Here is a 15,842-nt window from a genome sequence, read left to right as displayed (position 1 = left end):
CATCTGACATTATTTCTCTTTGCCATCCTTCTATAAACATCTAATTTTACATATAAAACTGACTTCAATATGAAGCCCAAGTACAAAAGAATGTAAAACTTAAATGTGCCAACATGAGAATTCAAATACAATATGTTAGAAATATATATTTATTTCAATTTTCAGATGCTTCAACTGTTACAGGCCATCATGATTTAAATAAGAGGAAAAACATTTCAGAAAGGATAAGAAACCTTTTGCTTAGAGAAAGAAATATAAATTGTTAATAAATTGTTAATTCACTTAAACAGAAAAAAGTTCACAACAACCTATTTTTTTAAAAAAGTTACTGCATTTCTCTCTTCAATCATTTTTTCCCCAATTTACTGGAGATGGAGGTTTATCTCTATCCAAGCTTTGAGTATAAGCAGATAAAAAGTCATTTTCATTTTCTTGACATTGACTTGATGAAAGGGCATATGGTGTCCCCAAAAATGTCTGATGAGTGAGAACATTAAAATGACTAAACTGATGGGACATATTTAATTGACTCTGGTGAACCTGAAAGTTGCTATATGAATCTTGTTCTGCTGAATTGCTGTTCTCTCCTTCAGAGCATACTATATCATCAACAGAAGTGCTCTCTTCAGAATCAATTTGGCAAGTCTTATCTTCTAATAAACTTTTTTGCACGTCAAGAGATGACTGCAACTCAATTTGAATATTCTTTTTTTGATCTGTTCCACTGGATCCTTTGGTCTCTTTCGCCAATATTTCTGAATGAAAATTGCTGCATACTTCTATATGTGAGATTTCATCCCCTGAATCCAGAGACATATCCTCTTCATCCTTTTCATCGTTTTCTAAAAGAGCTACATTTAAAAAACAAAAAGTCCTCCTCTATTGAAATACACAATTTGTTTAAGTTTTAAAATTATACACTACTCACACAATATAACGCGTCAGGGTCTGCAAGTCCACAATCCCTTAAAGCTTGGTCTTCTGCCACAAGTTCACTTAGTCACAACACTCACACTAGGTGTGAATGTCCAGATAATCCGATGCTAAAAGCTTCTGCGAAATGTGTTCACGTTTAATGTTGGGAAATCCCAACTCCCAGCTCCAAAGGGGTTAATGTCAAAACAGCATCTAAAGTTATACGGTAATTCAGTATTTGACAAAACAAATATAAAATAAAATTTCTGACATCTAGCTTCACTGAATTACTAAACTGGTTAGCTTTATTGAATGTTTGATCATCTCTGCTTTTCACCAAAAACAGTATAAATACATCTTTACATAAAATCTGGAACCAAAAGCAGAGGCCACAAGACTCAAGCTATAATATTCCTATTGTCTTATAATTACATTGCTTCATACACCTGAGGAGATTTAGTAGCCCAATCTAAATCCCCAGATCTGGTTTCCTAACTTTTTTTTCTTAATAAAACCCCTTAGCGGACAGCAGCAGTCAATAAAGCATACATACCCTCAAAGAGAAATGCATACTCCACAGTATGCACAGGCCACAGCATAGTCAGAAATGCAGTATAGTGACAACTTGTACTGACTAAAGAATAATAAATGAACAATCGTGTGCATGCTAAGTATGCTAAGAATGATAAATGCCTAACCCTAAGCCTATTTACACTCAAGTCAGTGGTTTCAAAACAGGTATTCGACTATTTCATACCAGACAAAACATTCCTTTTTCTGTCTGCCTTTAAAGAAAATAAAACTACTGAAAAGTTACCTGACTGTGACTCAAGGTTCTCATTAGCACCAAGCAACGGAAGGTTTTCTTCTGTGATGGAGTTGTGATAGCCCACAAGATTTTTAAAGTTTTGCATAAAGTCTTCTGCAGTTGCAACTACTATTCCATTGTCTGTGTAACTGGAAAGCACCTTGATGCTCTTTTCTTAAAAACAAGAAGAAAAAGCTTCACCAGTTGAATATTCATAGACAAAACAATGATGCCTGCCCTTAACAAAATCCTTTATTCCCCACATTCAGAATTCTAGCTTTCTACCCATCCCAGCCCCAGGAAATCCTTTTTTCATCCACACCCCTATATTCATAGTAGAAAGCTTAGAGTATTATCTTTACCTGTTAAAAAGACTATGTGTCGTTGTTGTATGTTCTGAGCCTGAAGTCTGATAAGGCAATCCAGTTCTGGAGCATTTCGAGTTTGTGAATCACAGTTGTGGTATGATAAGATTTCGACCAGATGTTTCTTCTGATAGACATTCAAAAGTGTCAACAAACTTAGAGCTTTAGCATTCAATCTGAAATAAAGCAAAGTTCAAAATCTGGGTCTGCACTTCTAAAATTTTTACTTCAGATTAAAACCATAATTCCTCGATTAGGTAATCAATAACATCTATACTCTCAGCTCACTGCCAGATACAGGGATGCTTAGGGGAGAAAGCTGGAATTGGGCAATCCACAAGGTAAGCTGGCAGGGTTGACAGCCCTTACCACCATAGGACAAAATTTCAACCAATCCATTAAAGTATGAATCTTCCCAAAATACCACAATACACAACTCTAAGCTACTGCTATAATGTAAGGCACAAGGCAACAAACTAGAAAAAACTATTGGCTGCAGTTAGGAAGGTGAGGGAACTGTTGACAAGTATACTGTTAGATCTCAGTATCGTTTTTAAACTGCAATAGAAAAGATTTGCCCCTAAGCCGTTCAATCCCCAGCACCACATTACAATTGAAACTACTTAATCCTGAATTTCTTTAAGAGCGTACCATGGAATGTAGAATGATACAAATATAAAACAATTCTTAAGAGTTTCTGAGATAATTTTAATGTATAATTACCTTTTATAGACTCTATAGTAACTTATCACTGTACTTGTTTGTGGACTAGTACTCCAGGGAACTGACCTCCAAGCACATCAGAACTATGTACAAATATAAATGAATATCCTAATCGCCAATCTCTCTCTTATTTTTTTTTTTTTTTGGTGGTGCTGGGATTGAACCCAGGGCCTTGTGATTGAGAGGCAAGCACTCTACCAACTGAGTTATATCACCAGTCTCCTTATCAGGTTGAGATTAATACTTGTCCAAATACTTGTGACTGTATTATTACTCAACATGATCCTTTATTAGGAGAGCGCCTGATCTAGTTGGCATACACAATCCAAAGAAAAAAAACTGAAGATCCTGCAGACCCATTTTGACTATTTTAGACCCATAAGCAAATTAAACCACACAAAACAAGAACTTAAACATCTACCTAAACAATAACCACTTCCACCTTATGGCAGAAAAAAAAAAAATAATTCCATATCTATACTCTTATGACTGGCTATGGACAGCTATAAAAACAGTGCCTAATCTATCTATAAACATGGAAAATTTTTGTAAGCAATACTAAAAGTTACTTTTTCCAAATCTTACCTGCCCAGTTCCTTTAGCTTTTTCTGAAATTTACAGTGGACTTTCCAATGCCATTTTCCTTCTGGGGTACTAAGGTCTTCGAGGAATGCCAAAAAATTTTTAAGGCTCTCTGTTGAGATAATGAAGTTCCTTTTCAGTTAACAGTCCACATCTAAATTATGGAAGAAATGCCTGTTCATATTATGTAAGAAAGACTACTTTGTTATGCACTATTTTCATCCTTTTCCTTTTTCCTACCTCTAAAGAGCTCTACATTATCCTTAAAGCATTAAGACTATAATATCTGCAAATAAAGAACACTGATGATAGTACCAATATTAGAAGTAATACAAGTGCAGCAGCACAGAAAAGTATTTGAAAATACTAAGAATAGGAAAGGAATTTGAGGTAATAAGATTGATATATACTGATTATCTGTGAAGGACAGAATAGACAATACAATTAAGAAATCAAGTCCCTAGTTTGTTTTCTCTAAAAGCCTAGGATTAGAGGTAGTGAACAAGTTACATGCTCAAAACACTGCATTAACCTTACCAATTGTGACCACCTCTGGATTTAAAATTGATTCATCAGACACGATAAAACCTCCTGATACAAATAAATCATTGTATGTATGATTTTTAACATCATCCAGGCTATCAACACCAGCAAAATTAACACAGGGGAGTTTCTTTAAAGTCACCAAGCTAGGTACCTGTTAAATATCAAAAATAGAAAAGGACAGATAAGGGAGTGAATTGATAAGTAACCTACATAGAAAATCTTTATGGCTCAACTATACTAAAAGGTTGCATCTGAAAATAAAATCACAAAAATAATTTCTCCAACATTATTTCCCAATATATAAATTATCTATACAGTTTACAATAGACCTGAAAACAAAATGGACAAATGGCAAGTCTGTAACCCATGAATATAGTCAGAATTCAAAAGACAAGAGCCTCTATACTAGAACAGTCATGAAAGGCCTAAGACCTGATAGTCATAGGCTCCTAAGACTGGACAGGATACCTCCAAATCCAAGGAAAAGGGGGACTGACTTGGCAAAGAAGAGGTGGCACAAAAAGGTGCCTGAGACATAATAATGAAGATAAGAATACAAAAGAAATTCAGCAGACCCCCTAGCATGCAAGGATTCAGTACTTTTATTAGTCCTGACAACTTTGATAGGAGAAAATATGATATACAGCAATTTAGGAATTTTGCAGCGGTACAAAACAAACTGCCAAGCTAATTCATGGAAGGATACTTAAATGTTTTATCATCTTTAAAGCTTACTTAAAAGACAAAAACCTTTAGTTTCACTCAGATTTAAAAATAAGGGAGTTATAAAAGCCAATATAAGTAGTGAATATGACTTAATAGATTACCTTGTGAATGAAACCTGCAATGTCTTCATTTTGAATAATAATCAATAGTTTATCTAATTTTGATCTTCTTTCTAAAAACTGTTCTGGGTGGCATTCTGTATTGCCTAATTTGATAAGATATTCCTGTTAAAGAAAAACAACTAAATCAACATTAAAAAGCCTTTTTGTAAACAATGTAACAGATAAGCTTTACTACTAGGACCTTTAAGAACTTTCACTCTAGGAAAGTTCAGACCTGAGAGCTTATCAGGTCCACTCTATTCTTGGTGAAGAGGAATCAAAGGGTCAAGCTTCACCAGTCACACTTTCACAATATGAGAATGTTATGCATTTAAAGTCAAGTAAATGCCTGTGTGAAATGACAGAACTATAAGAATAATGGATTAGCCCAGATCCCCACATTTCTACACCCAGCTCTGTTAATTATTATGGGAAGTGCAGAGCCACCCCTTGCTTTTTCATCTGCTTAACAGGCCCTTGGTTGTTTATGGCAATATTACTGTGATATTCTTCAGAGTTAGGAAGCTCATTTAATTCACAGCTGGTCAGAAAGCATCCATACACAGCTTCCACATGTACACCAGTATTCACATACTAATTAGCCATTTAACAAATTCAAGCAAAGTCCACTCTCCCATTTAAAACCTCCCTCCATGCTGGTGGCAAAGTACTACTACCTTTCACAGGACACAGGCAGTTAAGTCCATGCAGAGTTCTCTTTGCTTGCTGGTAGATTCCTGAACCCTGAAGTCAACTGCAGAATCCTGGAAGTAACACTCCTCACTTAATGTTCTCAAGGTCAGCACAGCTGGTCAAATAGCCAGATCAATAACCAGTGTGCTTGACAACTAACCTACTGCTCTTTTGAAAGCTGCCTAAGTGTCATACCCAAAGGGGATATTTTTTTTATAGCTCTAGACTAAAGTAGCAGCTTTTTACAGATTTTACTCTTAAGTTCTGAAGTACCTGAGCAGATCCTAGACTAGCTTAGTTAGTAAAAAGGTAAATACTGGCAGGCCTACTTAGTGATTTTGGTCTTTTTTAACATTAGGGAGCTTTAAATGTAAGTTTATAAGACTATCTTTTACAATAATAAGACAACCTGAATACAGAAATTGGAAAATTTAAATTTTTATTCCTTTTTTTCTCTATTGTAACGTTTTTGCTGGAAATTATCCTATAGATACTGACGAAAAGTAGCAAAAGTTCCATTTTCTATCCAGATTTCTAAGAGTAGTCACTTATTCTACATAAAGTAAATAATACCAGAAATAATTTGTTCTATGCTAAAATGAATTCAAAGCCCCATTCATAAGGAAAAACATTTCCTATCCCTTCAATCTAAATGTCATGTTAAGAATGTTACAATTATATTTAAAAAAAGAGAGAAGAGGGTAGTGGAGGTGGTTTATGCTGAGCACATTAGCAAATGTGCCCAGTCATTCTCCAAATAGCTTTTTAGTTCCCAACTTGTTTGTTTTTGCATTATCATGTTTCTATCTTTCTTATTTATTGGGCAGTCCTGGGGACTGAGCTTGGGGCCTTACCTTTCTAGGCCAACACTCTACCACTGAGCTATATCCCCAGCCTATTCTCTCAATTAACCCTATGCTAATTACCTATGCTCCACAGAGTTCTTTCCTTGAGAATGTGTTGCTGGGGGTTGGAAGCTCAGAATCTCTACAATGAATTATACAGAGCAAAAATGCAACCAAGCCTGGTTTCATCTTCCCAGGAAATCACAAGGATTCAGTAAGAAAAGCACAACCGAATATTCTCATTCTCTTTCATTTCCACATTGTTCACATCTTCACTGATTACAACACATGAAACTTGGTGACATCAGAGATTCCCAGACAAATAAAGGGTTAGGTCCTTTTTACTACTACTGAGTTTCTGGGCCATGCTGTGCTGTAAGTCACTAACTTATTCCTGTACTTCCTCTAATGAAACAGGTGGCAATTTTAGTCATAAGTAAATTACATAAATGGGAACAAGCATTTATTTGAAAACCCATGACATTCCCTCAAGTTAGAATTAAAATCTTATGGTTTAGTATTAATCAGTAACATTAAGCCACTGATGTAACTGTTCCATTTAAAAACCTATTTTTAACCAATTTTACCTATGTCTATACTTACATACACAAAGGTATAAGTATTTAAACCAAATACCTAAAAAGTTATTCTATTCTAATGGCCTTGGCAGAAAAGACACACCTTAGAGTGAACAGTCTTTCATGACTGGTCTTTCAGGATCATCAAGGTTTCTGATTAGCAAGGGGTACAGGGGAATTATGACATGCCAGAGTATCAAGTAACACCACCAGAACATATCATTAGGTCATCCCTGGACAGTTTTGTTTGACTTCCAAAATCCCATTATGAACACTGTCAACTGTTTTTCTTCCTTTTCATTAAAAGTCCAAGAAGGCAGCATTTAAAACCTCTGAATCAACAGTTTAAAATACCTGCACTATGTATACAGACTCTTCTTTGGCAGTGTTAGGGATCAACACGTTGTTCTTCCACTGAGCTATACCCTGAACTCCTTGCAATTACGTATATAAATGCCTAAAATTACACAGAAAACAAGGTTCCCTAAATTCTAAGATAGAGCAAAGGTTCTAAATTTAGTTCAATTTATTAATCTTCAATTCTGAATTATTAGATTCTGAAAATATAAGATCAACTTTTTAAAAACTATTTTATAGAGGCAAACCAACAAGTTTATTCAGCATTACTATTTACCTTCTCATCTAATTACCTTTATTTCTTTACAGAGCACACTCTCTTCTTCTTCGTGAATATAAAATTTCACAGTATTTTTCTGGACATCTTTCATGATTTTAACCAAACTATTAAATACTTCAGGTTCCAACTGGCTTATAAAATCTGAAAGAGCTGGTTGGGCAGAGATGTTTATATCACTGGGTGACTTTGTTTCTTTTTCTACTGGTTCCCGGGCAGCATCACCAGGTACAGTATGATCAGAAGTCACCATTACCTCTGTGGCATGGTGTGACTGGTTCATTGATCCTTCAGTTAAACTCAACGATGAAGAGGAATGCTGTTCATTAGAGTTGTTGTCTTTCAAAACATCACTACAAAGTGGCTCAGGGAGGTGTTTATTGTTGATGTCACTTGAGGAAAGTGGCACAGTATGCCTTCCCAGAGGATTCAATGCTATCTTGGTATCAGAATCATTAGGACTGACTGATGGCAAATTCCCACCTTTAGCTGATGCTTTAATAATAATAGTATTTAGTTTCTCATGCAAACCATCTACAAACTCCTGAACACCAGCTTTTGAAGTCTTAGAATATATGAACTCAGAGAGCCGTTTCATCTTCTCTTGTGTGGAAAAGATAGGTGTGGAAATTTTACTGACATATGAAACATTCTTTTGCTTCAAAATCTCTTCTATCTTCCTAGAAAAGAGATTGTACTCTCCTAACACTGTTCTCTCTGTAGTTTCGCTCACTGCAGGCGGCTCTGCTGCTGGCACACACTGCTCCTCCACTGTCACCACCTGACCTGTCAACACGTCATCCTCAGTGGTGCCCTTTAGTGTGTCTGTAAATGGAGAGGATGGAAACTGGTAATCAGAACTTCTCTGTCTACTTATTACCCGGGGGTCGTTAGGAAAGGCCTCCTGTGGTGGCAGACACACCAGTTGTTCTTCTGGTGATTTCATACCTATACAGGAAGAGTTTATTATTATAAGAACAATCCACAGAGATAATATTTAAAACTACTTTTAAATAAGAAGAAAAAGATGTCAGGTCATAAATATTTAGAATTATGTATCCAAAAGTAAAATAAAAACCTCAAATGCCAGTGTGAACCCTATTTCCCATGTGCCCTACTTATGCGCACATCTTTGGGTTTTAGGAGGCTGAGTAATAACTTTGTTATTTTCTTTTGAAGTGTTCAAACAAGTATCTATAGTGTCAACACAAATCATGTGCTTCTTTTCTGCTTCCCTATCATTTCACAGACCTGATATGTTTTAATCAGGATGGTCAATTATATCAGCTTACTCAAATCCTGTATTCCTTGCTAGGTAATATTTACTATAATACTACCTTAATATTGGAATCAGGTGTAAGGCAACTCAAAGAATGTTAAAAAAAAATGCTAAGTGAATCACCAATCATTTAGGATCTACAATAATTCATCCACTTTCAGACTTGCTCTCACATATGGAGATCTCCTGCAATGTTAAGGATTTCTGTCACTGAAAAAAGCCTCAACAAGACAGGAAATAACAAAATTTCATAGCTGATTTAAGAGTAATACTTTTGATAGTAATGTAAGTATTTTCATTTTGTTTGGAAGTAATTCCAAGAGAAATCAGGATAGCTATTCCACTTGAGATCAAGAGGTGTTTTGGTTACCTGATGCTAAAGGGTCTAAAATCTTTGATTATTGACAATGAGCTCAATCCATAAGATCATACTCCCACACAAAAATCCTAAATTCAAATATGTTTTTGAAACCACATTTCAAAACAAATACCCTAAATCCACTTTGAAGACACAAGGGTAAATATATTTTAACTTCAATTTATAGTCATATTACATTTTAGGAAAAAAAATTGTGATCTTTGTCTAGAAGACCTTATCACACTATTTTACCCTTTAAAAATGACCAATATTCCTTAAAGATAACATTCCTTAATTGCTGCTGTAGTATAAGAAATGGTATCTCTAAATGAGAAAGTTCTCCCACTGTTCTCAAATCTACAATACTTTAAAAAGATACTGTGAATTCCCTTTTCAAGTTTCAGGTGTAGCAGCATGTGTTTTCTACACGAAATTATTTTCCCCACCCCACTTATACTTTTCTAAATGGTTTTAACAGCCTCAGCAGCAACTTGTGACCTTCTCTACCAATTCTGGTGGTTATCATGAATCACTGCACTCAGTAACTATTGCAAAGGCACTTGTTAGTAGTAAAAAGACCACCGAAGGTCCACAGATGAAAGCAAGAAGGGGAGCAAATTATTCAACTTGCCAAGGAAAGAACTGCAACTATATGAAATTGATATGACAGAAAATTCAAGTTCTATAAATTTAGGAATATTTAATGTCATAAATATCCTTAAATCTACAACATTAAAGTGGACTTTAGTATGTATACACAAATAGCAAGGGTATATAAAAAATCAATAACAATCCACTGAAAGGAAACTAAGTGTACTTTAGTATATTTTTCTTTCTTGAATTATATACCTTGTGAGACATCTGATTTATTCAAATAAAAATTAAATTGTCTTATTAAAAAATGGGTTGAAGAAGACTATAATTTTAAACTTAGAGCTACACATCAGACCAATAAGCTTATTCCTGAAGGGCTACTGATAAAGGGATTTTTTTCAAATTTAAATATAATATAAATCTACATGGAGAATTTCCTTTTAAAAACCCTAAACTAATAAACCCTCTTTAAAAATGTAAATTTCATTTGAAATACCTCTGATTTTAATAATATTTTAAAACTATCTTTAACCAATACCAATAAATGATTTTAAAAACCCATACATGCCAATATCCATAATAATTCATGTTTTGTTTTACTGGATGTCATTAAAACATTGCAGTATCTTTACTTTTAAGTAAAATAGCAAGTTCTCTAAAGGTTTGAAAGAGGTCCGAAAGACATCATTCAGACTGTCTACACTTGGCTGTAAAATATGAATATAGTATCCCAAATGAAAGCAGTACAGACGCCTATGAATCATTTGAAATGCAAATAAGATACCAGCTATTCCTAATAAGAAAGAATTACTGATAGATGCACAACATGGATGAAACCCTCATACAAGTTTTAAAGAGCCAAACACAAAAGAACTGTGTGGGTTCCATTTACCTGAAGTTGAAGAAGAGGCAAAACTAATGTAAAAGAAGTAAGATTAGTAGTACAGACTGAGTAGATGCGAAAGAAAACCTGGAGTGATGGAAATGTTTTATATCTTGACTTGGGTAGTAGTCACCTATGTTGTATACATACATACAATGAACTGTACACTAAAAATATGTGCACTTTCTTGTATGTTGTATATCAGCTGCTTTTAAAAAAAATATTTTCCTAGGAAGAGAGATTTCTTGAAGGAAACTTTCTTTTAATAGTCAAACGAATCACTATAAAAGATCTACAAAGAAAATGATTTAGCTTTCCTTCCACAATTTTTCTGAAAGAGACTATAACAAAATGGAAACAAAAAAGACTAACAAACTCTAAGCAGGAAAACAAGCTCATGATCATATGCAGAAGCTGAATTGATTGAGCTCAGATATCAGACAAAGGAGAGATTCCAATGCAACTAGCTAATCAGTAATAATCTGTGAATGTTCTGGAATCAGTTTCCTTATCTCTTCAACTAGCTGCAGAAATTAGAAGAACCATATTACAAAATTCAAGATTAGGAGTACTGTACCTAAAAGATAAATGGCTTTACCTCCTGATATTTTTTAAATTTAAAAGAAACTTGTAAGGCTGCTTAAGATATTCTGCAAAAATGGATCAGGAAAACATTTTAGTCTTCCCAAATAATCCTAACAGAGAGAATCTACTGTAGATAAAGAAATCTATAAATATTAAGTGACTTCTCTGAACACATTACAGTAAGAATACTTGATTCAATTCAATTAATGATTTAAATATAAATATGGTATTGGCCAAACTTTTGATAAATAATGGAACTTAAATCAATGCCCTATTGATAGAGAATCAGAAATGAAAGTAGCCATTCTGAAGAACTGGGAAGAAAAGCAAAGCAAGCCTTCTCACCTGGTGTTTGTTTCTCACCATGTTTCCCCAGCTGGTCTTCTGGGCTTCTTGTGTTCCCTCCTGAGGGAAAGCATCCATTAGATTTGTAGACTCTCTTAAGATACAAGAGACACCTATTAAGTACCTTTCAGAAAACCCCAAATGCTAACAAATCCAAGTACTCCTTCTTTTGCTTAAAATATTCCTGAAGGGTCATTCAGAAATGGCAAACTGTTTCCCTTTCCTTTCAGTTGATGAAATAATACCCAGATGCTGTGCCTTCAAATGGCTCAACATTAAGTATGAAGTGTTTAAATGAGGAATGATTAGGACAATCATGTCAATAAACTACTTCAAGTCAATGGCTCCAGCTCATAAAAGAGTAGCAGCTCCCTATCATCACCTTTAGGCTTCTTGCCTAGTAAGGTAGAAAACAGTGCTAAATGAAGTCCATGGAAACTTCTCAAATTTCAGAAAATTCTTCAGAGTCCTTGGAGGTCTCATGGGTCCAAGATCATAAGCCAGTCTACATTTCAGCAAAGAGTAGTCTATTTTTTCTTAAAGTTAAATGAAAGTCTAGAAATAGAAAAGATGTGCCCTTACAACATTTCTGAAAATATTTAGCCCATAACAAAGATGAATAAGAACTTGGAATATTAAGAATGTATTTGCATGGAGAAACAAGAATACTGAAAAATGATAATCTTCCAACATTTACACTATTCTTGAGGCCCATGGATCAATAAGCTTTCTTAGGGTTTTTGCATTTGATCGTTTCAGTTCATTCTCCAAGATGATTAATTTTTAAGATACTCCAATATTAAGAAATCAAAAAAATTTTTTTCAAACAGATGAACTTAACACGATCATATTAGATGACAGTTTATTATAGTTAAGTTTAAGAAGCTGAGAAGTATTCAAAGAGCATGATTTCATCTCTGTACCTACCTCTCCTTGTAAGAAACTTTCTGCCAACAATTTTCATTTGATAGTCTGCATGCTAAATCTAACAGGGAGAGTACATATATCCTAAATCCCTCTATTACTAATAGGCCCTTCTGCAGATACTTGCTGATGCTGACCAAGAACAGCATCAGCAGGTGATAAACATGATATTGCTCAAAATAAGATATTGAAGATGTCAAAGCCAAGGAAGGGCTGGGGAGATAGCTCAGTCGGTAGAGTGCTTGCCTTGCAAACACAAGGCCCTGGGTTCGATCCCCAGCACCAAAAAAAAAAAAAAAAAGCCAAGTAAGATAAAGCACCTAGTAACCCAAGAGTAGAATTTAGAAAAGATGAAACCCTTCAAGAAAGTGGTCCCTAGGTAAAGGCAGTAAACCTAAGACCTAGTTCACTTTTTCTTACCTGTAATTGGTATCAGTTTCCAATGTATTTCAGTCTCTTCAACATTACTTGACTTAGACTGTTGTCTATGGAATCCATGTTCAATGGGAACAGTGGGACACAAACTGCAATCTTCAAAATTATTCATGTTAATTAAATTTGGATCCTAAAAATTAAAGTACACATTCAATAGCATTCTTTTCAGTGAATTTTAATGTCAAGAATTAACTATTTTCTTCACGGTAAATTCACACTTCAATCTAAACATTACAAATGAGTAATAAACAGCAAAGTTATAATACTTTAGTCTCAAAATTAAAAACAATTCTTCTCAAAACAATCTGATATTAATTTAAAACAGTGATTGGGAAACTTTTATAGTAAAGCACCAACATTTTAGGTTTTGTAGGCCATATACTGAACTCTGCCACTAACAGTTCAAAAGTGGACATAAGGCAATACCTAAGTGAATGGCATGAAGTTTTAATTACAAAAAAAATAAACAAAAAACAGGAAGTGAGCTGTGTTAGACAACCACATCCCTTGTCAACTGGAGTATTAAATACATTGGAAAATACTAACCATGCAGGTTAGTATCTCAATGCCTACCTTATATACCTCCCTATATAAGCCTCTTACTAGGATTTTCTTAATATAAATATCCCAAAACTACATGAGAAAGGCTGAGGACGTCTACATAATACTTTTCCTCTGGGTAGATAATAAATTAGAAATAAGTCCATGGAAATATGGTACCATCCTGGGTCATTCTCAATGATACAGCTACTTCTTGAAGAAGACCAGGTTACTTCCCAGTTAGAAACCAGTATATACCATAAACTGGAAGTCCTCAGAGAAAGGTGGAGAATTACTTCAGAGGTAATCCCAATAGTTACTCATCCTATTCCCATTTGTATAAGAAATACTAAGTACCTAACCTTACTTGGTACACTGAGGTACTAATAAATTCAACCATTTCATCTGCTTCATCTCTGAGTTCTCTCTGCCACTGCCAGCAGAAAGCAGCATTTGCTTTGAGGATTCAATGTTACTATGAAACAACATGGAACCAACTTGCAATATGCCACTTCTGACAAACACTGTCCAGTCTTAGTTTTATCACAAGCAAACCTTAGATTATATATAAAGCCTACAAGGGCATGAAGGAAAACAACTACTTTGGTATTTATTTTTTAACAAGGAAAACTCAGAAGCACTGTCCTGGATAAATAACTTTACTCAAAAGTGTTTCTTCATTTTTCTTGAAAGAAGAAACCACTCCCGGAAGCACACACCCACATCCTCCTCTACACCCACACACACAAAAGCAAAGGAAGATAACAAAAAGACATATGCTTACTTCTTTCAAATGCAACTTATGGTCAATGCCTACTTCACTGGTAGAAACAGCAACCGGATACTTTAAAGATGTTACATTAACTTCTAGCAATGGGCTCTGAGCACCCTTAAAATGTGCATTCTCGATTTTTGCACAAGTAGGCTGCTCATATTCTTTCTTATCTGAGGTAGAGTTCAAGTCATATTCATGCTTCTGCCTCAGCTCTTCATAGGCATCATCAGTGCTCAATCCTAAGGCTTTGTTGACTGTCTCTGTCAGGGATGCATCAGAATGGCGTGCATTAGCTAATGTTTCTGATAGCCAATTAAACAGCCTATGAATGTCAGCAACACCGGAGTTGCAGGTATCCTGCTGCTGCTGTCTCAAGTCAGCATCAAGCCCAAGTAAGCCAATGGGCTGTGGAGACTCTGGGGGGAGGGGGGGGGGTTAAAAAAAAAAAAAAAAAAAGTCATCTCTTGAAATTAGAGAGCCAGCTTACATATTTTAAAAATCAAATACACCTTAAAAATTACTTACAAGAAATAGGCAAGGACACTGAGGTCGGACACAGTCTCTGAGCCCACCCACTCCCCCACACACCAAGTTGGACACTGTCGCTGAGCCCTCCAGCCCACCCCCACACCGAGGATGGAGGCCGGTAGCTGACCCTGCCTACCTGCCCCCCTACTGCTGAGGGACACTGTGCCTGCCTCCATGCTGACTCCATGCACCCTCACTAGGGCTCCCCAGCTTCTTTGGAGACTGGTGCAGGCATTTTGAATTATTCCTGAGGGCGTGGCCATCATCAGTGGAAGGGCGGCTCCCTTCCTGAGACATCTACAGGAGACTGGAGGCCCTTTGACAGGTACCTCTATTTACTCACTTACATCCTACACCCTTCCCCATCCTCTTGTTCACAACTAGAAATACTGTAAATAGTAATCGAACTGATCCTGTTCATTACAATAATGTTAAAGTCTTTATAGGGGCTGTCTGGTTCAGGGCTGCATTTTCTCTGTATTGGGAGCTACTGGTATTGATCTCCCCTTCAAAGGAGAGGTAGTGGAAAACTACAGGGTCATAAATAAGACTGTAAGGGGGGAACTTCGGTATATCTGATCTTCACTGCTAGAGGGGAATATATAGAAACAATATGAAAAAAACAGGGGAAGAAAGTGTCCCTAACAAACCAAGATGCTATTGTGATAGAATTCAATGACAGCATGGCAGCAGAAATGACAGAAAAAGAGTTTAGAATATGCATAATTAAAATGATCTGTGAAACAAAAGACAAGATAAGAGAGCAAATGCAGGCAATGCATGACCATACCAGTAAACAGTTAAAAAAGCAAATGCAAGAAGCAAAAGAACACTTCAATAGAGATTGTGAAAAGCAAACAAAAAAAACCCCAAATACTTGAAATGAAAGAAACGATAAACCAAATTAAAAATTCAATAGGAAGTATCACCAACACAACAGATCTCGTGGAAGACAATCTCAGACAATGAAGACAAAATATTTAATCTTGAAAATAAAGTTGAACAAACTGAGATGTTAAGAAGTCATGAACAGAACCTCCAAGAATTATGGGATATCATAAAAAGACTGAATTTAAGAAT

General features: G+C 35.5%; 1 protein-coding gene across 5 annotated transcripts in view; it reads right to left on the bottom strand.

Annotated features, from left to right (window-relative positions):
• Positions 1-133: 133 nt before the first annotated feature.
• Positions 134-15,842, bottom strand: part of TASOR (transcription activation suppressor) — a 47,376-nt gene continuing 31,667 nt past the window's right edge. Inside the window, exons 15-24 of one of the 5 annotated variants that reach the window (XM_079116390.1) lie at positions 14,244-14,650; positions 12,905-13,049; positions 11,561-11,620; positions 7,533-8,464; positions 4,767-4,889; positions 3,931-4,090; positions 3,397-3,505; positions 2,086-2,264; positions 1,733-1,897; positions 134-851 (exon numbers count right to left, since the gene is read on the bottom strand). In XM_079116390.1, coding sequence (XP_078972516.1) covers positions 343-851; positions 1,733-1,897; positions 2,086-2,264; positions 3,397-3,505; positions 3,931-4,090; positions 4,767-4,889; positions 7,533-8,464; positions 11,561-11,620; positions 12,905-13,049; positions 14,244-14,650 — 2,789 coding nt within the window. In that variant the 3' untranslated portion in view covers positions 134-342. Of the gene's footprint in view, positions 1,129-1,732; positions 1,898-2,085; positions 2,265-3,396; positions 3,506-3,930; positions 4,091-4,766; positions 4,890-7,532; positions 8,465-11,560; positions 11,621-12,904; positions 13,050-14,243; positions 14,651-15,842 lie in introns of all 5 variants that reach the window. The other 4 variants (XM_079116391.1, XM_079116392.1, XM_079116393.1 and 1 more) reach the window with 4 other exon arrangements.

This window comes from Sciurus vulgaris, assembly GCF_902686455.1.
Source record: "Sciurus vulgaris genome assembly, chromosome: 16".
Taxonomy (NCBI): Eukaryota; Metazoa; Chordata; class Mammalia; order Rodentia; family Sciuridae; genus Sciurus; species Sciurus vulgaris.
Note: the sequence above shows the minus strand (reverse complement) of the source record. Positions and strands in the feature narration are given on the sequence as shown.